Genomic DNA, 25,604 nt, shown 5'->3' on the forward strand with positions numbered 1-25,604 from the left:
CAAAAAATCATATATTTTTTTTATCAATTATTATATTATATCTTAATAAATTAAATTATAATAAACACATATTTGGTGGGTCTCGAAATCAAACTCATAAAATGATATAAATATCTACTCGTCTGGTAGTACTTAAACCTATGGTTTTAACTTAATAATGAAGTTTCAAATTTAACCAGTAGTTTATGACATCGTTGATTAAATGGAAAATTATATAATTGAAGCATAATAATTTAAGTTGTACTTTTTAATTTTATAATTAAATTCATGAGCTCATTTCAAGTTCGACATAGTTATAAATATTTTTTGATTATTTAAAATATTATAAATATTTTAAAATTAATAATAATTAAATATATATTTGTAATTTTTAAAGCAATAATCAATATTACAGCCCCTGGTAATTTACCGTTCATAACAATCCACATTTACGAGGCAGTCTGCCGCCGCCACCCAAATTCTCATCGCTCATCACAGCCGTAATTCGTAAATATCTGCGCTGCGTCTTACCGCGGACGCTTCCACACCTAATCACGAACTCCGAATTCGAACTTGGCCCGACCCGTCGCGCTACCGGACCCAAATTTCATCGACCCATGTGCATGTATATTTGCTCATTTGGATCTATTAACTCTCCGTGAGACCCCAGGAAGAATTCTCGACGATTTTGACAGATCTACCAGCATTGGGAAAACCCAGGTTAATATATATGTTCGTACTTGCACTTTTGTAAATATTCACGATTACCGGCTGCTGCATTCCTTGACATTTAGTGCTTGATGCGGCTTTCTCCTTTGATGTATTCGGAGGTTTGAGCTCGTAATGGGGTTTTATTATTTGTTCTGCGGTTTCTGTTTTTATATGAATTTCAACCGTTATTGCTTACAATGTCTATAGGTTTTTAATGTTGATTATTTGTCACATTGGCTTCTGGGTATTTTTCCTATTTGTGATAAAATGATAATGTTGTTTGTGGAGAAGAAATATAGATGATAAGTTGCTATAGTAGCTAATAACATCTCAAAATAAGAAGATGAGATTTTCTTAGTGTTGCAAGAATTCTATGCTACTTTTGGGTTGAAAAAAAGAGAAGAAAGAGCTTGGTTTGGTTTGACCAGAACTTCATTTGACAGTGCTGATGCCATGATTTTGACGTTACAAATGAGTTCACATCTACTTATGCTTGGTATATTTTCTATCCGGGTTGACGGTTGGGTTCTTGAATTTTTATTGGTTGGAGTACTTTTGATCTTTGTTATACATGAGTTTTTTTGCAAATGCAAAACCGTGAGTTGTTCTGATTTTTTAATAAGGGATATTTGTTTAAAACACTTGCAATAATTAGATGGGATCACATGTTTGAAGACTTTCTTGTGCTGATTGCATCACGAAATTCTAAGATTGTCTTATGTTTTTGCTCCATTATTATCTGCATCCTCTGAAATTTGTAAATTTTTGCTATTGGTAGCATGTCTGTTAATCGCACAAGTCCCCAAAAATCTTCTTGCATCCTGAAGTATTTTGCTTGAAATCATATTGATATATTTTGCGCTTTTTCACTATTCAGCTTCCCAGATATAAGAGACGCCAACAATCATTGCATGAACATTCTTGTGAGCACCTGGTGACACTTCGCATGACGAAGTTCCTGACAGAAAGCTGCCTATAAGGCTGGGATCTGGCTCTGAGTCTTAGGTCCTCAAGAGTTTACATAAAGAGATGAAGGGTGGTCAATCTAGTAGACTTTGGGGACGGCAGTCTTCTTTTACTGTGGCTGCTCTTGTTTTCACCACCATATTTTTTTGGTCTTGGGAGAACAACCCACTCGTTATCAGTCTATTATCTGCACAAGAGCAGTTCATAATGCAGAACCCAGGTAGTTAATTTTATCTAGGTGTTTTACCTTTTGTTACGTGTAGTAGATTCTCATCATCGCTGAAGGTATACAAACTAATCCATGTTATTGTGATTGGTATAATATGAGGCTGTGGGATTGGTATCGAAACTGATTAACATAAGAGCACAAGTTGGTAAAAGGATAGGGGATTATCATCTAAGAAACGAAGTCTCGGTGTCAAATGCTATATTTGATGAAGCAACAGAAAAACAGAGTTTTTCTAACTTTATGGTGCATGAGTTACAGGTATCTACTTGATCCGTTTCGTGTAAAAATTAGTCCAAGAAAGACCGATAACTAGGATTGGAACTTCTTTATTTTCTTTTCATCACGGAATTTGAACTTCTATAGTATCTAATAGTAAATGTTACATCTACTTATTTTTTTTAATTCTTCTATGAAAATTAGGTAATCTTTTAGATAAATATAGCATAGAACTAAAATACTTGAAAAGATACTCCAGAGGTTTTCTTTTCTGATGAATCAGAGGGAAAAGAAGCGTGTTTCACTTCAAATGTTTTTCCTATTTTCTTTGATGGTGGTTCCAATCCTTTTCTTTTATTTTTCTCATATTTTGATAAATGCGTTTGGGCGCTGACGACTATCTCCTAGATACACAGGGTATAGAATACACATCCAAATTAAGGAAGGGACTTCTGTTTGAATGGTTCACAATGAATCTCATGGCTCATTCCAAAACTTACAAAATCATCTTTTTGAATATCCAAGAAATTGAAGGACTGGAGAAACTCTTATAATCCCCATTGCTTCCTTATGTGGACATACTTACCAACCATCTTATAAAATAATGATGGGATGTTACAATGAAAATGATACATGGTAAATATAATAAAATTTCTAATCTTTTCATAATGATACAAAGGTTCTTCCAATAAACAATGTATCATTTGACAATACTAGATGATTACATAAAACACTATTTGCTTTGTCAGAAAAATAAAAAGTAATTCCTATTAGAAAAAATATCTTCCGGTAGCAATTTTGCTTTGTCTTGTTAATATACAATTAAATTGAGACCTTGTGGCATAGGTTAACTACATGACTAATAATTTCTTTTTAGTGTTGGACTGTTTCAGAAGCCATATCTCTAAGAACAATTTATGCACATAAATTTTCAAATATGATCAAAGGAAGTTTCAACTACAGTAGATAGAATAAATAAGATTTATATGTTAACTAGGAGGATAAGCTGCTCCCAGAATGTCTTGAATAATATATTGAGGGACTTGTTAACTCAGGCAGGACGTTAAGGAGGTGAGATGTTCTCTTACCGAGTCGCCAACCTTTGAAACCAAACATGGTGTGGAGGTTTATCATTATGGTATAGTAACAATCTTGATTGTTAACTCTTGTGCTTTCGCTGCTGCGATCGTTCTACTAGTTGGTATGCATCATCAATTGGATCCCCTTTGTGTCGTAGCATAATTGTGTCATGAAATGTTTGCATCATTCCATGCATGATTTGGTTGTTCAGTATCCCCTTCCCCGGCAAATTACTAGTTGGAAAATATTTCTTCGGGGGAATAGTCACATTGGCTATATACTTTAGAAAAAAGATGTGTTGAGAAGATTATTGCTCGTTTTCATTGGGTTTCTCACTGGGCATTTTTCCAGTTCATCTCAAGCTCCTCTAAAAGATATTCGTGCTCATGGGACGGTCTTTGTGCAATAAAAAACTACTCAGCAAAACTGTGTTGGTGGGGGAATCTTAAATTTGTTACATTAAATTTCTGAGAGTTCTAGGTACTTTTACCTATTTCCTTGCTCAGTCCATATTGTACTTCAACTTCTCCATAGTTCCTTAATGAGTTTGATGTTTCAAGCTTCAATTTAAGATGTACCGGTTTCCTTGATCTGTGTAATTAGGGAAAGCTTTCAACATAATATGATAATGGTTTATAGTGTTTCAGTATTTTGTAATAGTCTTGGGGCTCTCATTTGAAGTCAGTTTTAATTGCAGATCTTTTGGTGGATGATCCTTCTGATTCTTCAATGTTGTTAAATCCCAAGGAAGAGCTAATGGAGGAAGATTCAATTTCTCATCTAGCAGAAGGTAAAGATGTTCACGAGACAGTAAAGCATTCTGACAGTGCTATGGACAGGATGAACATGCTTTCTACTGAAAGACAAGATGAGAACAGGGTTTCAGCCTCTTCTTCAGAGAGGCAAGGTGTGGTGCTATTTAATTAATCTCTACTGCCCATCAAAATCTATACCTTCTCAGTCCTTATATGTACTGCTTTCTGAATCGAGAGGCCGCTATTTTCCATTATGAATATTGGTGGTGGATATATGACTATCTAAAATTTGCCATTATTTGAGGACAAGTTCTCTGGATGCTAGGTTGTGTAATGCACTGTACTTCATAGGCAATAAAGTATTTACTGACTAGAATTGATGAGGGCTTGGGAAGTTCATAATGATGATATCTATTGTTTGATATGATTTGTATAATCTTTGTGGCTAGCATGCTGAATTCGAGAAATTCTCTCTCTAATGAAACTGCATGAAATATGAATGCGTTACTTTGATTTCATTTGAAAGTTTGTCTGGAGTTCCTTGGGGCAAAGATATATTTATTCTCTAGTAACTGAAGCATTGTTATGAGACTATGTTAATGAACATTGAAGTTTTGAAATAGAAAGTGGGCATCCATGCATCCTCCATAGGTGACGATTGGTATGGGAGGAAACTCGGTTATTAATTTTAAGGTAGTATGGTTGCTTGTTCATATAATGCATCTGATATCACTCTAAAGGTGGCAGTATCATTGGTAAAACCCCACTGCCTTGAGTTTGATATGTGGAAACGTTACTCAAATTCTGAGACATTTAATCATTTTAGTCATAATTTACTGAGACTACCTGGATTTGGCATACATTCAAACTTGTTTTTGAAATTTAACATTTTTCATGTCAGTCTATTGTTTACAATCTAAATTGTTGATTTATTCCTATTGCAATTGATTTATCTTAGCGGATGTTTTTTTACTTAATTACTTTTTTGTTTCTTTCACATCTCTTTTGCCAATGAATCCATGAATAAGTTACTATATCAAGCGGTTCAAGCTATACTGTGATAACATCTTTTATATTTCTGCGCAGCTTGTAATTATGCTAAAGGAAGATGGGTTGCAGACAGTCGAAGACCATTATATTCTGGGTCTGGATGTAAGCAGTGGTTATCCGATATGTGGGCATGTAGACTAACCCAGCGTACTGATTTTTCATATGAAGGGTATCGTTGGCAGCCAACCAATTGTGAGATGCCTGAGTTTCAAGGTGCTCAATTTTTGAGAAAGTACGTGTCTCCTTTAAGCAATTTTGAATCCTTTCACATTTTGCAAGATTCTTTGCTGCTCGTACTGATACAAAAAGGTTTCTCTACGTTCATTCAAGCTGTTAGCATTGAGATCAAATTGCAAGTGCCTCATCTATGTCATTGTTTACTCAAATAAATATCCACCTTTAAACTTAAAGGCGTGAATTATTAATTGTCTGCCTGAACATACATGTTCTCCTTTGAATGAGATATCCTCCAGTTGACGATTATAGTTTCCCATATCTTTTTATGAGTGCCACCTAATGGAAACAGGAAAGTCGATAATACAGCAGAAGCAAACATAGAGTCCTGGAAAAGTATATGATAGAAAACTAATCATTTTCAGGTCGTATTGCCAAGTATAGCTGTGTAGATGAAAATTATTGTTTGATCTTTGTGCCCTAATGTCTGTATCTCAGAATGCAGGACAAGACTTTTGCATTCATAGGCGATTCACTGGGTAGACAGCAATTCCAATCACTTATGTGCATGGTCTCTGGCGGTGAGGAGATGCCGGAAGTTGAGGATGTGGGTGAGAAATATGGCCTTGCCATACCAGAAGGAGCTACTCGTCCCGATGGATGGGCATATCATTTTCCTGATACAAATACCACTATCTTATTTTACTGGTCCGCAAGTCTTTGTGACACAGAGCCAATCAATATCACAGACCCAGCTACTGAATTTGCCATGCATTTGGATCGGCCACCAGCTTTTCTGAGGCGATTTCTCCCTCAGTTTGATGTGGTGGTTCTCAATACAGGTCATCATTGGAACAGGGGGAAGCTCAGGGCAAATCGGTGGGTGATGTATGCAAACGGGAAGCCAGTAACTGATAGAAGGCTGATCACGATGGGAGGTGCTAAAAATTACACACTATATAGCATTGTTAGATGGCTTGATTCGCAAATTCCTTTGTACCCACAGCTGAAAGTTTTTCTACGAACAATATCACCTAGACATTTTGCTAATGGAGAATGGAACACGGGGGGTAGCTGTGATAACATCTCTCCTTTATCAAAGGGGAGCGGAGTCTTTAAGGATGAATCAAGTGACCCTGTTGCTGAGGGTGCGGTTAGGGGCACAAAAGTGAAGATTTTGGATATAACAGCTCTTTCTGAACTGAGGGACGAGGCTCACATATCACGCTACAGCATAAAAGCATCGGATGGTATAAACGACTGCTTGCATTGGTGCCTTCCTGGTATTCCTGATACATGGAACGAACTAATTTATGCCCAACTTTAGTTATCTATTCTCGTCTTCTGAGAAAAGGCTTCAACGGGAACAAAGATGATGCCACTAGAGTTGCTGTCTCTACTATCGACCAGTCATTCTCTTTTACCATGGAGAGCTTGCTTCTGGTGTATTCTTTACTACGACGTAAAGCCACAGCTTGTTGCATGAGTTATACTTTATCCAAACGAAAATGAGATAGCGGTCAAGCCTGTCGTCAAAGGGAGAAAAGTTGGCTGACTGAGACAAAGTTCAGCACGGATATGGCTCTATTCCTATGGTTTTCAACTAGGTTATTTTTTGTCAATATTATTCATATTACATAACAACACCGTTCTCAAGCAGAATTTTGCATAGTTGATTCTTTTTCCTGACTTGCTATTCCATCCGAGACAAGTACTCGATACGTTCACGAAGTTCTATCCATAAATATGTGAGGGAAGAACTTCAAATACTTCAATTCAACAGCATTGTGCATTACAATTACAAGTTGATGTGTGGTTTCACTCAGCTGTACACCTGTTGAGAATGATTCTCATGTTTGTCATCTGCTGTTGATTTGCTACTGATGGGATCACTGTACGTAGTTGTTCTTGTATGCAACACATTGCACTTCTGAGTGTGTGAAAAACAGCAAAAGAAGAAACCAAGTTGAAAGTTTTATTACATTGTGTTTAGATTGGTGGATTTGAAAATTGGAGTTTTAAAAATGCGTTAACATTTTTTTTTTAAATTTATTTGATTGGGCATTAGTTCTATCTTCAAAAATTGCCTATATTTAAGCATGTTTACGTGATGTTTGCAGTAATTTACTTTTGTGGATTGTTTATAATTTTGGTATCAATTTAATTTAACTTATATCACGTGGTATATTGAAATTCATGATGTAATTATAATATATTGATAATCCATTTATATCAATTTTTGATGATTGAAGTTTATCATGTAATTTTAATTTGTTGTAAATTATATTGACATCATTTGAGATTATGCTAAATACTACAACTAAACCCTCTTTTAGAGAGCAACGTTTACTCGGACATTCATGAAAAAATATTACACTAATATTCTTGAAAGCGTGTATTTATAATTTATAAAAGAATATCAAATATTTGCATATTTTGACTAAGTCTAACTTACCCTAAAATTTATTCACTCAAAATCCTACAAATTAATGAGCAAAAATGATAAAAAAAGGAAGGGGAAAAGAAATAGTATTCTGAAAATTGCAGGAGCAAATTAATGAATGTACATAGTACACTGTAAAGAGTAAAGTCCCCTTTCCCTCTCATTTGAGGGATTCTTTTCGTCTTCCCATTTATAATTATCAAACGTCGGAGAAAGAATTGAGAGAAGGAAAGATAAACAAACACCAATCAAAGAGAAAGAGAAGAAAAATGAGCTTTGAAGAAATGTGTCCAGTATTCCGGAAAGTGATCGCGGAATGGTCACCGCCGCGGCCGCTCACGAAACCGCCGGCGCCGTTTCTCTTTCACGTGCATGGTGATGGAAATGACCATTCTGGCCTCCGAATCGTTGCCACCGATTTTCAGTCCAATACCTTTCAGGCCATCAAGTCTCGTCATCAGCTCGAGGACCTGGTTACTCACCTTTTCACCTTCTCTGTTTTTTTTTCTCAATTTCTAAGTTCAGATTATCTTCCCCTAATTTTTCTTTATGAGTTTTGTCATATATCCGCCCCCCCCCCCCCCCGCATGATTCGTCATGGTACAGTGATTATGGATTCAATTATGATGCTTTTTAGGAAATGGCATTTTGTAACTATGCTATTTGTTGAAAAATGATAGTTTTGCAGCAAGGTATATGTCTTCCGGCATAGAGTACAATGCTGGAGTAGTGGAGTGTATGCTTTTTCTCCTCCCATTTGGTGTTTACTGTTTAGGCTGTCTTAAATTGGCATTAACGAGAGCAAGCAAGTTAGCGTGCGATTCAGTCTAGCTCGAGTCGAGGCGACTTCACTTAAAAAGAAAAATTATGATAAATTAATAGGATAATTACACTCCACTCCCATAAGGTTTTAATTTAACTACACGTAAACCCTTGCAGTTTGAAATTATATCTAGTACCCCTTAGTTTTGCTTTCGTCTGACAAATAAGTAACTCCGTTGCTCAAAATTCACTGAATTTGTTGATATTAACAAAAAATTGGATAAATTCATATTTAATTCTAATTGACTTATTACTTATTAATTACATGTTAAATAAATCTTTTTAAGATCAAATTACCCTTAGATCTTGACATGTTAATGTATGTTTCACCTGCAATAAATCAGTAGTGAGTCAATCGAATAACAATTTTGATTCATTTTTTTAAATATTAACAAATTTAGTATAAGTCTGTCGAGGGTAAATATCAATTTTCATTCATTTTTTTTAAATATTAATAAATTAGTGAATTTTGACTAGCGGAGGATCATATTTGTTAGACGGAAGCATAACCTCATGGGTTGTTTGTGTAATTACACCAAAACCCAGGGTTGTGGAGTGTAATTATCTCAATTAGACTTATCTTTTGGTTATTGAAAATAGTATTATTTTTTTTGTCATCATCATCATTGTTATGTGTTACTTTAGCATATTTTATCAATTTAGTTAACATGTAATCTTAAACTTTATAATAGTGATGCACGCAAAGTCTCCAATCCGGATGTACTTGGACTAGACATTGTATAAATGTTTTGCTTAATGTATTTCACTTGTTCCAAAACAAAAAAAAAAAAAAAAAGAAAAAGTTTTAAAATTTTATTTTATTGCAGTACATAATATAATGATTATTATATTAGTAGTAGAATAATGTTGTTGTTTTACTTCAGTGAATTGTTTCAATTCAATATATATACATACACAATTATTATCAATAAATTTGTTGTTGTTGTTAATGAAAATAATACTATTGTTAAATTTACACTATTATTAATGATACAATTATATTAAAAACATAATGAAAAAACAAAGTTTGCGACCCTGCACGATAGCTTCCTAACACCTGTGTTAAAGTTCGAGATCAGTTCGGTGGAGAGCTCAAGGAAACCTAAGGTTGAGTCAAGGCTTAGTCAAGCTCGCCGGCTTGACTATCTTGCACCTGAAGTTGCTTATGAATTTATACATTAGGTTCACTTTAGGCTTCACAGGTAGCATATGCTGGGCCGTTATTTCCAATGCTCCAACCGAAGAGGCCTGGCTCACAGGATGTAATAAATCCTGCTCTCATTTGGATGCCTTCTGTCTTAACACATTCCTGTCATTTGAAACGGATTTATTGTACAGTTACTAAAAGACTTTTTGAGTATGAATCTCCAACAAATTGATTCATTATATAGCTAATTGTAAAGCTTAAATGAAAGATTTTGTTCTGTAAGGTGTGTTGTTGATCATTTAGTATTTCATAGGATTTGTAGTTGGTGAGTCTTGCCTAGTTGTGTACACTGACAGTAATTGTTGTCACAAGAGATGAAAAACATGGGAGTTTACAAGTTGAAATTATTTCTGTAGTCTCATTTTTATACCGGAGATCTAGGACCCCCAAGTAACTTTATGGAATTGTAGCTGCTCTTGCACTAAGCATTACCTTAAATAAGATACACTGTTTCATGTTATTGGTTGATTTATTAATACTGCTAGTGGATCCAAGTATAACACTAGAACACTATCTGTGATAGTTGCCAGCTAGACGATCTGGATATTGTATTGGATTGGTTGCGAAGTGAGAATATTAGCTGAGCATTTGTTTTTTGCTTTTGGCATGGTTAAATAGTTCTGCAGATCTTCATGTTCTAGTCATTGGAATGCTGTTATAAATATTATGAGGTATATCTAAAACCAGCACCAGGTAGATGTAGGTCATGCGGGCATATTTGGTGTGAGGCACACTACAGTTACTGCACGTTTGTTGGAAACAATCTATTTCATGGGAAGAGTAGGAAGCATAATATGGTTGCTTGATCCAGTAGGAGATATAACACAAAACACTGAGGAATATGTGATATTCTTTTAAGCATTTTAATCCCGTGAAGTAGAATTCTGGTTATTTAGCAGTTTCTATATTTCATGAGAAGGCGAAGCATATTTTAAGTTGATTGCCACTTTCTGCTGGATAATTATTTTTGAATATGTTATTTCTGCCATGCATATAAAGTGAACAGGTCAGATAGCTCATGTTTACAAAAGCATTGTAGGGTTTTAGGGCTTGTTTTATGCATATTATGTGCATATAAAGACTGAGCACCAACTGCAGGGAACTGTTTTAGAAGGGTACAAATATATCAGAATAAATTCCAGATAAGTCTTGATTGAGATGTAAACATTCTTCCAAAGTGTATACATTCCTCATGAATGATATGCTTTGGTTTGTATGATGTAAACCTACCATATAATGTTATATACTTATGCTGCTTTTGATGCAACTGACCATTTCTTTTATTTTCTCTATTTTAAATAATGCAGAGGGATGATATTGGAATTGGTGGCTCGTGGTCTGAATTTGTTGACTATGTCACAACTTCCTTGAAATCTGGAGATGTGAAGCTTGTTATGGAGGATTTGTACGAATCAGGAGGTGATTTAATACTTGTCCTTTATAATGATATCTTCCTAGAGTGTTGTCAGTTTAATCAGGATAGGACCAGAAATGGACAGCTGAGAAAATGCTGTCCTTCCCTCCCCCTCCTAGTGTTGCTCAATTTTGGTGCACGTATATGTGGTAGCCTGGTTGAAAGAGACATTGTTGCTAAACTGCATCATAATTTTTGTTAAATATATCTCCGAAATAAGAAAAATGCACGAAGAGGGACGGGTCTGAGGGAGATCTAGGTCATCCCAGGGAACCATTTGAGTCTAGTTGTTTGAAGCTCCTAGATGAAGACCTTCGTATCTTTTTTGTTCCTCTTTATTTGATGAAAACTTTATACCAATTTATATTAGTGCATGTATGGTTAAATATAGTAACAGGATATTAACCATATAGATTTTTCTGCACCTATACAGTAAGAATGCTTGTCTTCATTATTTTCTCTTTCCTGTTTACCCGGGGAGCAATTAGAGTGAGCTATAACATTTAATATGTTCTCATCACTAAAAAGTATTTCTTCTTCTTTGGATAACTTGGTTCTTTGTCACAGTTTTGAAGACCACTGCAGATAAATGAATCCTTATATTTCTTTTTGATTTGGGAGGGAATGCTTATATTTCTTAAACACCTATTATTTGCATTATTCACTACTTTAAATCACGAGTAACCCACGTAGTATGTTGGCGTCTGGTGGTAATTTCAGTGGGTAGCACCATTCATGATCAAGGAAGTAGTGAGTTGCTTCTCAAAAATAATGTTGACTGCAAATGTGCATTTTTGAATCGAGGAAGTTTAATGTGGGATACGTTTTGCATGGTTGATACTTGATAAAGAATCTGTGCAAGTGGCTGGTGCAAGTAGTTGGATGATAACTGAGATTATTCCATGTGGTCCTTATTTGCTGCTTCAGTTTTATTGAAATAGTAAGTGTATAATCACGGTTTTGAACATTATTGCATTCTGATTTATACACTTGATGAGAAACAGACCAGTTTTGTGCTTTTCTGATACCATATGTTACAAGGAAATCAAACAAGTGTGGTGTCACATGAGAATGAATTCTAACTGATTCCTCAAATTATGAATCTGGAAATGTTAAGTCACCTTGATTTTACTGATAACCTTGATAATTCAGTTTAAATCAAGTTCAGGCTTGTGTTGATGTTTGTGTTTACTCGTCTTTCATCTTTTTATGTGTAAACTCTCTCCGTATTGATATGCTTTTCTAGTGTCAGTAATGGCCATGGTAGAGTGATGTGGATGAATGACGTCCTGCTGTCCAGTTTATGCATTGTAATCAGTTATATGAGTATCTATGCCCAAGCTTTAAATAAATGCATTGAGTTTCCAGTCTCATGTCTTTTCTTATCTAGGTGCTTCTCATGCAAAATTAATTGCCCAAAAAGCAAAAGGAATGCCACGACTCTCTATTTCACTTGGTAAACTCGTCAATGGTGCTGCCAGTGAGGCAATGGCCAAGATTTCTCTGGAGCTATACAAAGAATTCAAGGATGTGCAGCGCTCACTTATAGAAGGTCATCTACTTACTGAATTACTAAAAGTATTATTTCTTCAAGTTCATGTCAAGGTAGCTGGTAGATGGCATCCATGCAATCTATATCTCCAGTCAATACACAGCTTAAAGACAGGCAAACTGTTCCTTAGAGGAGGATCATTTCATTTGTAAAATTTTAAGTTTCCTCCATATCTAGAACAAAGTTATATGGATTTTTCATAATTTGGAAGTTTCATATTATTAAATCCATCAATAGGCAGAACACAATATACGACTAATATATTGTTTCACTGATGGATTTGCTTCCTCAACAAACTTACTTATTTTATACCGTTTTCATCTATATTACTGATAGCTGATGCTATTGAACAACAGTCAAGAGTATGTTTATTTCTTGTGTAAAATTATTTAAACTCATTTACCAAGATAAGTGTTATTGCATGTTAAACTTTTTTGGATCTCTATAGACCTTTCTTCTTACAAATATATTTTGGTAAGCATTACTTTTTTGTTCAGAGTTATCTATAATTTGTTGGAGTTTTGTTTCGTGGAGGTATCAAGGTGGGATTGGAGAATGAAAATTTTGGATGATTTGTTGGAATTTTTTGGTATTGGTGTTAAATCAGACCTTTTGTATTGTATGATTGAAAAATACTATGTTTGGATTCATGTTTTCCTATTTTCGGAGACAAGATAAAAGATACCAATGTTTATTTTTGTGTTTTTACACCTTATCTGTGTGTTTTTTTTGTTTTTTCAACTTTCTATATATAATATACATATACTTATATATATGATATAAAAGAGACATGATTTGACAATAAACAGTGATTTTTGTCTCCCAAAAATACAACATTAAGCATACAATATTTGTATATATACATATTTATATATAAAATATATATAAAAAAGATATGATTTGACAATGAACACAGTAATTTTTGTTTCCAAAATCCCAACATCAAACCTACACCACTTATTTTAAAATACTTTAGATTACCTCAAAACACAAACATACCATGTATTTTCAACACACACTTACTTATCTCTATTTTTCTCTCTCTATCTCCAAAATGCTTAACAAAACACTCAAAACACAAATCCAAACATTACGAATGGGAAGATGTAAATATATATGCTTTTTATTATGTAATGAAAATGATTGGTAGGACTAAAATTACTTCTTTATGCAGTCTATTTGTCTATTTTGGTTTGCTCGGATCTCCTTGTGATCAAAATCTATGCCACTTAAGTTGGTCTCAATTATTTATTTATGTACATGTATAACTTGGAGTTTGTTGTGAAGAAATTATGATTTTCCTGGAATTAGCTAACTTGTATGAGATATGAGTTTGGTTTTCCTTTCTTTTCCTGAGTTCTATTTTCCTGTTTCCAGTTTTGTTACCTCTCCTTTTCTTTATTTATATGAGTATCGTCTTTTTAGTGGTTTATGTTTGAGAGTTTGACGTGCATGGGATTAATATAATAAATTTTCTGCAGAAATTGGGAGTAGTTTTTGGTTCAGTTCAAGGGAAAGAAGATTGGGAATCATAAACCAGTGTATCAGAAATAATTGCTCAACCAACTTATAACATGAGGAATTTTAGTGGAGTGTCTTTCTTATCTTAATAATATGTAATTCTCTTTGCTTGTTGCTCAATCTCAATATATTAAACTGTGATGAATGTGGTTATCTACTGTTAAAATATCCGTAATGGACTTTACATCATCTGTGTCATAGACTACATGTACCTTCTCTTTTGGTGTGAAATTTATTTCATTGAATATTTCTTTTGTCTAGAATTGTTTATAAATTATTTCATCCATCTTTTTGTGTCTTCAGAGCAAGATAGCAAATATCAGTTAACAAAAGTTGTAGCTGCTGAACAGGTGAGTGCTCCTACCTGTAGCTGATCTTCGACTGTTTAATGATGCTGGTATCTAAAGTCTAAACATTTAATCTATCTTTATCTTTTGTTGGATGCTGATTTAAGCGCACGCTCATACATGTACTTGTTGCTTAACATTTTCGCATAATTTAAGAAATGTGGCTGCATTTGTTCAGGTTACCTAATTGGACACAAGATACATCAAAACTTTGAAGTTGAAATCTGACTGATTTCTACTAAGTCTTGCCTTCAGTATTTTGTTGTGATGTATGCTTATGATACTTCCACATTTTTGTATCTGTGAAACATAGCTTATTCAAACAACAAATTGGAAACTTATATCTATACTCTACAGGTTCATGGATGTGGCACAAAATGAGAAATGATCTCTCGAATCCATAACTGGCTGGGGCCTGGGAGTTCCTTGTGTTAAGTTAAAAATTAATGTACTAGATGCATACTGAGAGCAATTCTTTTGCCTTTTTAGATTTGAGGCCTTGTATCTGAATGCTGAGACCTACCTTAATCTCATGCCACTGTAGTTTTCTGATTACATAAATTTCTTTGTGTTACTTTCCTTTACACTTCATAGTATTTTGCAACGACTTTTCTTTACTCTTTTTGTTTGTGTTATCCTGAGGTCTCTCACTGTTCCTCTATTGATCTAAATTGCTTTTCTTATGCAATTCAAGTCTATTTTCCATTTCTTGTCACATATAGTTACCATATTCTTTTCACATTGGTGATTGCCAGTTTGCTTATTAACATTCCAAATTTCTGTCAGGAAAAGAATGCCACTCTCCAAAAGCAGCTAGACATGCTGCTCTATTCAAGAAAGCACAAGTTACAGAAGATAAGTGACAGAGACAATTCAGATTCTACATCTGTTATGGTTTCACAAGATTCACCAGGTATGAGCTCTTTTATAAAGGACATGTTCATGTTGATGGATACTGGTCTCTGACTTCCTACTTCAAGAAGCATATGTCCATTACCATCTAGAATCAAACAATGTGCTTAGGTAACTTCAACGTCTAACACCAACAATGCATTGGATTTCTTAGAGGACTCTACGTGTCATCTTTAACTATTGCATTGAGGCTGCTTTTCTGGAACTTGGATGTTGGAAGGCCCATAAAAGATTAGCTGGCTATTGTTACATTAACTGAAAATTAGAGGGAGGGAGGAGTAGTGCATTTGTTAAACTGTAATAATGAGCAATGTCATTGCTCAAGCACATTAGAATCAGAGTCAGAGGTTTGACGAGCTTCTTGAAGTTAACACTGAAATATATTCATTTCCTTTAGGGAGTAGAATATATGAATCTGCAAGTGTGTGTATGATAACAAATCTGGTAATCTGCGATCTCTCTTTTGGACTTGTTGGCAGATTCACTGGCAGCAAGCAGATTATATTTTGTAAAGATAGTCAAATTTTGTTGTGGTGTAGAGATCATATTGTCATCTCTCTTGAGTTTCGTTCCAGCTTGCATGTAAAAGTGGTTTCAGAGGCCAGCTTTGGCTTTGATTTTTCTCTCTGGCTGAGTCTGAGATCATAGCTGTAAACTAGTCTATTTAGCCTTGATTGATTAACTCTTGTTGGTATTTACTAGGTCATGCTCTCTTATGTTTACTTCTTCCTTAACTCATAATTTTTCTGTCTTTCTATTATTTTGCTTGAATAACAAATCATATATCTACTTGCAGACAAGCATGCTGCTTACAACCCGAGCTCCACAAAAGGAGCCAACCGTGTTGTACCAGCATATCGCAGGTTCGTATTTGTTCCCAGATTGTTTAATCAACTGCAGAACTTTATCTAATAACGAGGATCTTGTTTGGCAGGTCGAAAGTAAGAGGAGCGGTTTTAGATGACACTGAAGATGATGCATAATATTGAATGGACTCTGTGCATGTTTGAGTTGGTCCTAAAATTATTAGCATTTGTTTTGTTCTTCATACAGATTCATCATGCAGAAGTGTGGGTGCCAGGATATAACTGATCCTAAGCAGCAGTAGTAGTTACTCCAGGCAGACCGGCCAATCACATATTAAATTACACGGGTGTATTTGTTTCAAATTTGGTAAAGGAAATCAGTCATGCTGCATAGTTTGATGCGTGTCTATTCTAACTGCTTGTACAGATTTTTGTGATGCACTGATTTCATTTGTGACTGAACAGTGGAAGAGCGCTAAGATGGAAACTTCACTTGTATCTGTTAAAATGCTACTTTTGAAATTGAAACTTGTTTGCTCCTCCCAGTTTGTAATTTTGACTATTGGTTCGTACATATAACAGTGTGCTTGCAAACTGCTGGTATAATTTTTGAAATTACAAGTAAATGTCACTCTGAATTCCCTTTTTCTCTGGCAAGATTCCATGCGAAGTGCACAGTTCCTTAAGCTTTGGGCATTTGGGTGTTAAAAAACCCCACACATATACTCCTTGTTTTGCGAGTTCCAATGATCGTCTTCTGCAACTCTGTCGAACATGTTCAGAACAGGCACCCCCTTTGTCCTCTTGACTTGCAGTTCTCCTTGCTGAAGGACCACTGGGAAGACATCATGGTATTCTCTGCCAAACTGCAAGCAGAGTTGATTAAGTACATAATGCTATTTAATGCTTAATTTCTGGGTCTGGACCTCTGCTAAATATTCATATGCATGCCCTATTTGCAGCTTGTTTTATCAATTAAAATCTTCAACTGCAAGGAATATTATTTGATTGTGTAAGTTTGCAGTCAAATCTCCTGAAGCTCTTTGTTATTTGACATGTAGGTATTTATTTGATGCTTCTAGACTTTACAGTGCTGTGAATGAGGTTCACTTTCCTGGTAACACAATTTCTCTGTGCAGTTATCTATCATTTGATTTTTGGAATAAACCACTCCTATCTTTGAGGACCAGCTTGTGATCTTTGCAATAAAGTTTTTTCATGAATTATTGTTTTATTTAGCTACAGTAAGATTCTCACTGCTAAGAGGAAAAATTACTAAATGCATACCTGGTTCTATTGCTACTGATATCACTTGTGCTTCTGCTGATACTTGTAGCGTTCCGCTTATCTTTTACAGCTACAAATATCATCTTCCACCAGTCTTTAGCTGCTCGTTTCTCAGATCCCTCCAGTGATTTCCTGGGACAGGGTTTTGGATGTTTTCTTGCCTCAGATTTCTTCTTGGAACTCAGAGACGCAGGTAAGAACATCTTTAGCAAGAAAACCTCACTCTCCATGCTCTCAGTCCTGCATATTTGCCTATTCTTGGTTTTCCGACTATTCTGCAGTCTGCTTTCTGTTTTATGCTCTACTTTCTTTCCTTCTACTATCACTTTCTTCTCCTGCACTTCTTCCATGTTTTGCTGATCATCAACTATGTCTTTCAGTGTCAGTTCGTACGAAGATTCTGGCAAGTCTTGGATCATCTCCATGAGCTCCCGTCTACCATCGACAATGGCCCTCAATCGTGACACTGGAGACAGACAGCTGTACTCATGTCTGCATGGCAGCAAAGGGGACGTTTCACGCCTGCAATCAACCGGCGCTCTTGTCCATAGAGGAGGAGAATAAGCTCCCTCTTGATCTTCAACAAGCCTTTGACCTTCAAAGGAATCACCACAACTACGACGATCAATCGGTAACGTTTCTTCCCAAAACTCAAAATCACTTGATGACCTTCCCATAATGCAAAATGCTAACAGCTTTTTTAGCTCATACCAAAATGCATCAGCTTTGTTATATATTATAGCAAAACAAAGATGAAGGAGATGATTTAACAATCAGGGATTGTTGAAACCAAAATAGGCTTGAAGTATATATATGTATATATTGAGTGATGAGACATTAGTCAAATGCCATTATTCTGCAATGCCTTCAAAGTCTTTGCCGTCTGTAAAGGGTCAACTAGAAAGTGTGTTTCTGCTCGTCAAATTTCTTACAATTGTGCTTGGGGAAATTCTTGGGGGTCCAGAGCCCCACCTTGATTGTCTTTTCTTTTGTTTCTGATAATGACTTCGGTTGTCTTTTCATACAAATGGTCTGGACTATTACAAAGAATTAGTTGTCGTAACTTTATTATTGTAGTGAAAAGGGAAATGAAATGCATCATGGTAACACGAAGGCACATGACAGTCAGTTGACCAATGACCATCAACAAAACCTAGGAGATAACATGTAGCAATAAACATCCCTAAGATCTTTTGTACATATTGCTATTTATGAGTTGAAGTTGAGCCAATTTGAGTGCAGCTGGAGGTTCATGAATTTATATAGATTTAGATTTTTGATAATCTTGAAGTATTTCAAGATTGTTATATTTATCAATATTTAGGTTTTTGGTTTTTTTTCTTTTTAAATATTATATATAATAATAATAATAGTATATATTATATTTAAATATAAAATAATATTTTATTCTTGAAAATCAATTAAAATCGCATTTAAAGCGCGTGTAGGTTACTTTCAGGACCAGAGGAATAAATTACTTTGTTCTTAAAAACACAAAGGGGTAATTTGGTATTTTTTTAACACACTTCCTATTTTGCACATTTCGTATATCACAGAAGGTGGTATGCATTCTTTACAATAAACACAAAGGGGTAATTTGGTATTTTTTTAACACACTTCCTATTTTGCACATTTCGTATATCACAGAAGGTGGTATGCATTTTTCCCAATAATAAATACCTTTTCTTTGTTTGAAAAATTACCAGTACCTTCTAATATTAACTTTCGTCCAACAAGTAGCCTATGTTAATTTTTCATGGTGAATTAATCAAATTGCTCTTGTGGACAATGAAATAATTTTACTTATTTTTTAGAATTTTTAATTTTTTTATGAATCATAAATTTCACCTTGTTAAAAAAATGTTTTTAAAAGAAAAAAACAGGGCAAAGTGGATATTTTTAGGCCTCTGTCTCCTAAAGATTACATAGTTTCATCAAACACAAGTAGTATTAGTAATTTTCTAACGACGAGATTATTTATAATTATAACAAACTTTTTCATCAAACACAAGTGGTATTAGTAGTTTTGTAACGACGAGATTATTTATAATTATAACAAACTTTGGGGGAATTTATGTCAAATTTATAAACGATTAGTTGGTAGTACTTTTCAAGTAGATAAAGTTGAATAAAAAATGACAGCCTTGAAATTGAAAAAAGTTACAATATGGAATGAAGGTAGAATCTGAATCCATTCGGCTTTGGTTGATACTCTTAGACGATATTTGTATTTTGAAGAATATTTATTATTGTGTTGGTATTGTCCTCCTGCAGTCCAGACTGGGAGCGGCAAACGAAAGATACAATCACAAAACTTGATGACCCCATCAACATATTCTGTAAATGTAGTGCCAAATACTACTTCAAATGCATCAACCCAAATTTTATACTTCAACTAATCATATTATATTTTGATATCATCTTTAATATATAGATCAAAATAGAGGTGAAGCCAAAAGGCAACTACTCACCACACAAATACAAGATTCAGTTCCTTATGAGAGGAGAACTACGTTCTTAATTACATAGAGAAAGAATAATACATCCAACAAATCTAATTGTCAAGATTGCACTTAACATAACACTATTGGACCTCTAGATGTAAAATATAATTATTTTGATATTAAGGGTTTATCCAACGTTTAATTTTTTTTTTTTAAAATATAACTAACGATTGGAATATCAATCAATTTAAAAAATATTGCGAAACAAAAAAGATATTCATAGAAAACAAAAATATACATATATATGACGTTTAATTTATGTTACAGAAAATAAGGAAAGTCAAATAGTGAATAAATATTAAGACGATAACAATTAAAAGTAAGATTTTTAAAATAATTGAATACTAATGCATTAGTTATATATAGACAATAGTTCAATTGTATAATTAGTTTTTTTATTTTAGTACTGAATTTTTTAATACTATTATTTTATTTTCATATTAATTTGTTTGTTACAAGATAATGAAATATAATCATTGGAGAGTACGAAACGCAAAATTTGAATTTTGTGGATTTTATTTTAAATTTGATATACCAATTAAATTTAGAAAATGAATTACAAATACTAGAATTAAATAATTTCCTTATCAACAAAAACAATTATTATCAATTTGTTTGAAAATATAATTATATATACTAACGTTTGAATGAAAAAACATAAATAATATATGAACTTAATATTTTTATAACTAATTTTAAATAATATATTTAACTCTAAAATATACTACTTCTGCATGTTCATCGCAAGTCATACTTCCTAATAATCTTATAACATACAAAACAATAAAATCGACTTGAACATTACGTTCATTGCCTATATATTCAACATAAACTTTATTAATCTAAATATTTTGACTTGCACATTCCATGGAAGCTTCTATTTGGTTTCAAAAAGTGCACAATAGAATTCATTGATCATGACCAAGACTTGCGTTAATTCTCCCTAGTGAACTGAATTGTGGAACAAAACAAACATAGTAATTAGATGAAGTTACCTTTGTACTCGAGAAAGAGGATCCAACGAGAGAGATTTCCTGGAAAGAAGAAAAATCGTAGTAGCATTAGCTAGAGGATCAATTTTCAATGCTCAAATTAGAAATCAAGATATTGGCATATTTTTCTTCTCAGGAAATTGCGTTTCAACGCACCGTGCCAAACAAACGCCAACACTTTAGCCCTTTGACAGCACGAAAAGTGGATCAAGAGTGGAGTTCTTGGTGTAGCAGGTTTGAAATGTCTTAGTGTTGAGGTGAGTCTAGGATCTTGACCTTTCCTTGTTACCTTAAACATACAACTTCTCCTTCTCTTGAAATCAGAGTCAGGCTGCAGTTTTCCTTTGGGTTTACTCGATCAAAATCTCACGAATACGGCTGATTCGGTTGTAATTTAGATGCTGGACATCAGAGATTAATTCCCTCATGCTTAATCAGATCAAGGCACTCCATCGTTTTCCAAATAAAATGGGTCTTCAATGTGCATGTATCCGACATCCTTCATTTGGTTTACAAGATTAAGAAGTAATTCTTTTATATCTTCTACATGGGATTGGAACATGTCTTCAGCTACAAACATATGTCTTGCATTCTTTACCTCAATCCAACTAGACCCTGCTTCTTTCTTTAGATCCATGTTGTCAATAAGCCTTCTAATTCGGTGGGCATCGTCCCACCTACCAGCTGTAGCATAAATGTTGGATAGCATAACATATCTTCCTGTATTTTTAGGTTCAAGCTCAAACAGAACTTCTGCTGCTCTTTTGGCGAGTTCCAAGTTGCCATGGACGCGACAAGTGGCCAGAACAGCACCCCACATCCCGATATGATCAGAATCAGAAGGAGCCTTCTCAATCACCTCTAATGCTTCTTTAAGTCTATCTTTTCGTCCAAGTAAATCGACCAAAATTGCATAGTGATCTGGTCGTGGGATCAAACCAAACTTCTTTTTCATCATGTCTAGGAACCGGAGTGCTTCAGATTCTAAACCTGAGTGACTACAAGCTGACAATACACCGATAAATGTCACATCATTTGGTCTTACATTTTCTTGTATCATCTTCTGAAAGACGGAAAGTGATGCTGCTCCATGCCCATTTTGAGCAAAACCAGTTATTACTGAATTCCAAGTGATGATGTCTTTCTCTTGGAGTCTCTCAAACAAGATCATTGAAGATATCATGTTACCACTCTTGCTGTACATGTCAATTAGAGCATTAACTACAAACACGTTATCAAAGATACTGCTGTTTCGAATTCTAATGATGCGGCAATGGATTTGCTTCCCCATTCCAATGAGGGCTAAATCAGCACAAGCACTTAGAACACTAACATAAGTAATATCATTAGCTATTACCTCTTCGTTCTGCATTTTCCTGAAAAGGGACAAAGCTCTTTCTCCATTCCCATTTTGTACCGAACCTTTGATCAAAGCAGTCCAAGAAACAGCATTCCTAACTGGCATTTGATTAAAAATCAGACAAGCATCTTCCAGTCTAGAGGCACTGGCATAAGCCACCACCATTGAAGTCCATGAAACGACATCTTTTTCTTCCATTCTACTGAAAATCCAGTAAGAACTCTCAGGCACACCACATTTCCCATAAGCATCAACCAGAGCATTGCATACTACCACATTAAAATCCAAACCCATCACTATAGCAACCCCATGTACTTGGTGCAACAAGTCCAAAGCAGCCAAGCTAGCACAGGCATTCGTCAAACTAACAAAAGTGAACTCATCTATTAACACATCTCCCTGACTCCATTTCTGCATTCCTTTGAACACACTTATTGCTTCCTTGTAAAACCCGCTTCGACCAAAGCTGGAGATGATTGAATTATAGCTAACCAGATTTGGTTCAGGCATTTCATCAAGCAAGCGGCGGGCTTTTCCGAAACTCCCCATTTGACAATGCACATAAATCATTATGTTCCACGAGTGGGTGTTCTTGAACGGGAGCTCATCAAAGGCTTTCTGGGCATAGTCCATGGAGTTGCATTTGGAGTACATTTGTATAAGGCGGTTGGCAAAAAATGTATCAAGAAGCAAAGCTGTTTTGATAAGGTGGGAGTGCAGAGCTCTCCCCAGCTTGAGATTCTTGGTTTTGATGCAGTTAGAGAAGAGGGCTGCACAATAATTTTGCCGGTCATTGGTTGAGATTGTTGTTGCTCCATTAGACTGCATGAAATTCACCGTCTCTCGCTGGTTTTAATCAGATTTCTGCTACAGATTCCTCACCAAAAACAGAAGTTTGAGGGGGTGATCTTATTGTTTTCCGAACAAGCAACACAAGCAGAATAAACTACTGAAAAACAAATAGTTGAACTATAAGGAGAACTTGTCATCCAATCCTACTCACATGTTAATCTAAGAGGGTATTTAAGCTCTTCAAAATATTTTATAAAATGAACAAGCTCTCAATATTTGTTTGATTGTTTTCTTTTAATTAAAGTTCTTTAAAAAAATTATTTTTTTTAATTTTTTTTATGACATCGCATAAACTATATCAAATAATTATGTTATAAGATAAAAATATCGCGGTTTACACATTTTCAGTCTCTCACCTACACGCCCACACACCTCCCTTTGCTCTCTCTCTCACACATATGCGCGCACACATATGCTCTCTCTTTAGGATTTAACGATATTTTGCTATTTAATTTTTCCAACATTAAAAAAGAATGTTTCATTATTTAATGATAAATTATTACAATTAATAAAAATAAACATAAAATTGATATTAATATTATATTTATTAAAAATATAAATTCAAAATATTATAAATCATACGGTTAGAAATAGTTATTGTATTAACAAAGAAAATATCAATTATATATCTATATTAATATTCAACTAGCATGAATTTACATATATATTATTTTTATTCAAAAATTAGGTAATAATGTATTATTTTTTTGTTTGCATAAGATTATCTATTAAATTCTTAATTTAAAATTAAACTAATGTTACTATATATTTATAAAAGCGTTGGGAAAATATTTAAAACAAAACGTGTTAGAAAATAACAATTTATTTGATTCTAATAGCATCATGTTCATTTTAGTCATTTTACCGATTAAAAACCTTGTTATGCCAAGCATACTAACATCTTATTTTATCCGCATTGATGGGAATTTCAATCGAGATACCTGAAGGAGGCATTAGTTCGTTCTCGCGTTCTTGAATCAATTGGAGTGGAATGATGAATCTATTTCTTCACCTCTTTGAGAATAAATCAGAATTCTGGTAGAGAATGGTCGGGATCTATGAGATTACAAGGACCACGAAGTAAAATTTTTTTGTCTCGATTGATCATTCGTTAAGAACTTATTTTTAAAATATGATCCAACATCTTATAAACTTCTAAAACATCTTATAAGATATAGAAATTTATAAAATGTTTTGGAAATGTCAGAGCAGTTCAAAGCAAAATCCTAACATAATGTTTGGATTCGTTTTCTGAGTGTTTTGTTGTGTTTTGTGGAAATAGAGTGAGAAAAACAAAGATAAATAAGTGTGTGTTAGAGATAGTATGTATGTTTGGATTTGTTTTTGGAGATAATTTAAAATAAGTATTATATATTTAATGTTGTGTTTTGGGAGATAAAAATTACTATTCATTGTCAAATCATGTCATTGGAGATAATTTAAAATAAGTATTATATGTTTAATGTTGTATTTTGGGAGACAAAAATTACTATTCATTGTCAAATCATGCCTTTTTTATATATATTTATGTATATATGTGTATATATATATGTATGTTTTTATGTTAAAACAGTTAAAAACACCTAAATAAGGTGTTTTTGAATGATGACAAATATTGAGTATGTTTTGACTTGTCTCGAAAATAAGTTGGAAATGAAAACAAACATAGTGTAAGTGTGTCGTTCATTTTGAATGTTGCTTATATATAGTTAGCTTGGATGCATAAATATTCTGAAAGCCGTTGAATTGATAGAAATTCAAAATGTAATGTTTGAAGTGTTTGGTTCTACAACATCTCATCATTGTCGTCTTGAGGGGTCATCATTCATTCGAGATTCTATGGTTTTAATCATTGTTCGGATTTTTTTCTAATTCAATCCAACCGTATTATTGCTAGTATCCCGAGTTTTATAGAATTTTGAAATAAATTAAATTTAACTCATTTTGAGGTCTGCTGGTGTAAGTTAGATTATTTTTTTAATAAAATACTTATTGAAAAATAAACTACATTTGACCAATATTGAGATTTTGAGAGTTGGGCACGAGTTCTTCTTTTATTTATTTTTGCATACTCACAATAAATTCAATCAGATATTAGCTAGAGTAATTAGAGTGGGCTAGGCAAATTCTTGGAGTGTTGATTTGTCATAATTTTTTTACCTTTTTAAAAATGTTGAGCATACATATATATTAGTCACAAATTTGGGATAGCATACATTTAACTTTTTAAAATAGTATTTTGATCCTTTATCTTTTAATTTTTTATGATTTTATTTTTTTTTTCTCGTCAGAGTTTATCTTTATTGTCGGAAAAATACATATTCATTCACATGATATTTTAAAACTGGAGATATCATTCCTATTGACTTATTTTGCATAACGTTTCTTATCCTTTAAATTTATAAGGTGACACTTTAGTCCTATA

At 34.0% G+C, this 25,604-nt stretch overlaps 4 protein-coding genes across 5 annotated transcripts; 2 read left to right on the top strand and 2 right to left on the bottom strand.

The window, feature by feature from the left end:
- LOC105178063 (protein trichome birefringence-like 14) lies at positions 405-7,141 on the top strand. 2 transcript variants are annotated; one of them, XM_011101414.2, is made up of 5 exons: positions 405-699; positions 1,568-1,876; positions 3,879-4,088; positions 5,023-5,218; positions 5,659-7,141. In XM_011101414.2, exons 2-5 carry the CDS (start codon positions 1,720-1,722, stop codon positions 6,485-6,487), a joined length of 1,392 nt encoding a protein of 463 aa, XP_011099716.1. In that variant the 5' UTR covers positions 405-699; positions 1,568-1,719; the 3' UTR covers positions 6,488-7,141. The 2 variants fall into 2 exon arrangements, with proteins under 2 accessions (XP_011099716.1, XP_011099717.1); XM_011101415.2 differs by lacking the exon at positions 405-699 and adding an exon at positions 759-809.
- Positions 7,672-21,315, top strand: LOC105178065. The gene is made up of 10 exons (XM_011101418.2): positions 7,672-8,076; positions 10,940-11,051; positions 12,437-12,598; positions 14,423-14,469; positions 15,253-15,379; positions 16,175-16,241; positions 16,313-17,035; positions 17,246-17,301; positions 17,542-18,102; positions 21,104-21,315. Exons 1-7 carry the CDS (start codon positions 7,873-7,875, stop codon positions 16,359-16,361), a joined length of 768 nt encoding a protein of 255 aa, XP_011099720.1. The 5' UTR covers positions 7,672-7,872; the 3' UTR covers positions 16,362-17,035; positions 17,246-17,301; positions 17,542-18,102; positions 21,104-21,315.
- LOC105178376 lies at positions 16,699-18,186 on the bottom strand. The gene is made up of 2 exons (XM_020699173.1): positions 17,472-18,186; positions 16,699-17,050 (listed from the first exon to the last, which is right to left on the bottom strand). Exons 1-2 carry the CDS (start codon positions 18,146-18,148, stop codon positions 16,963-16,965), a joined length of 765 nt encoding a protein of 254 aa, XP_020554832.1. The 5' UTR covers positions 18,149-18,186; the 3' UTR covers positions 16,699-16,962.
- LOC105178064 (pentatricopeptide repeat-containing protein At2g21090-like) lies at positions 21,407-23,349 on the bottom strand. Its single transcript, XM_011101417.2, has one exon. It carries the CDS (start codon positions 23,153-23,155, stop codon positions 21,407-21,409), a length of 1,749 nt encoding a protein of 582 aa, XP_011099719.1. The 5' UTR covers positions 23,156-23,349.

This window comes from Sesamum indicum, linkage group LG15 (assembly GCF_000512975.1).
Source record: "Sesamum indicum cultivar Zhongzhi No. 13 linkage group LG15, S_indicum_v1.0, whole genome shotgun sequence".
In the NCBI taxonomy this organism is placed as follows: Eukaryota; Viridiplantae; Streptophyta; class Magnoliopsida; order Lamiales; family Pedaliaceae; genus Sesamum; species Sesamum indicum.

Coding starts and splice junctions, on each gene's coding strand:
- LOC105178063 (XM_011101414.2), top strand. CDS start 1,720: ATGAAGGGTGGTCAATCTAGTAGACTTTGGGGACGGCAGTCTTCTTTT. Junction 1,877..3,878: donor GTTCATAATGCAGAACCCAG/GTAGTTAATTTT, acceptor TTTTAATTGCAG/ATCTTTTGGTGGATGATCCT. Junction 4,089..5,022: donor CTCTTCTTCAGAGAGGCAAG/GTGTGGTGCTAT, acceptor ATTTCTGCGCAG/CTTGTAATTATGCTAAAGGA.
- LOC105178065 (XM_011101418.2), top strand. CDS start 7,873: ATGAGCTTTGAAGAAATGTGTCCAGTATTCCGGAAAGTGATCGCGGAA. Junction 8,077..10,939: donor GTCATCAGCTCGAGGACCTG/GTTACTCACCTT, acceptor TAAATAATGCAG/AGGGATGATATTGGAATTGG. Junction 16,242..16,312: donor GTTGTACCAGCATATCGCAG/GTTCGTATTTGT, acceptor CTTGTTTGGCAG/GTCGAAAGTAAGAGGAGCGG.
- LOC105178376 (XM_020699173.1), bottom strand. CDS start 18,148: ATGGGAAGGTCATCAAGTGATTTTGAGTTTTGGGAAGAAACGTTACCG. Junction 17,051..17,471: donor ATCAGTAGCAATAGAACCAG/GTATGCATTTAG, acceptor CTCTGCTTGCAG/TTTGGCAGAGAATACCATGA.
- LOC105178064 (XM_011101417.2), bottom strand. CDS start 23,155: ATGCAGTCTAATGGAGCAACAACAATCTCAACCAATGACCGGCAAAAT.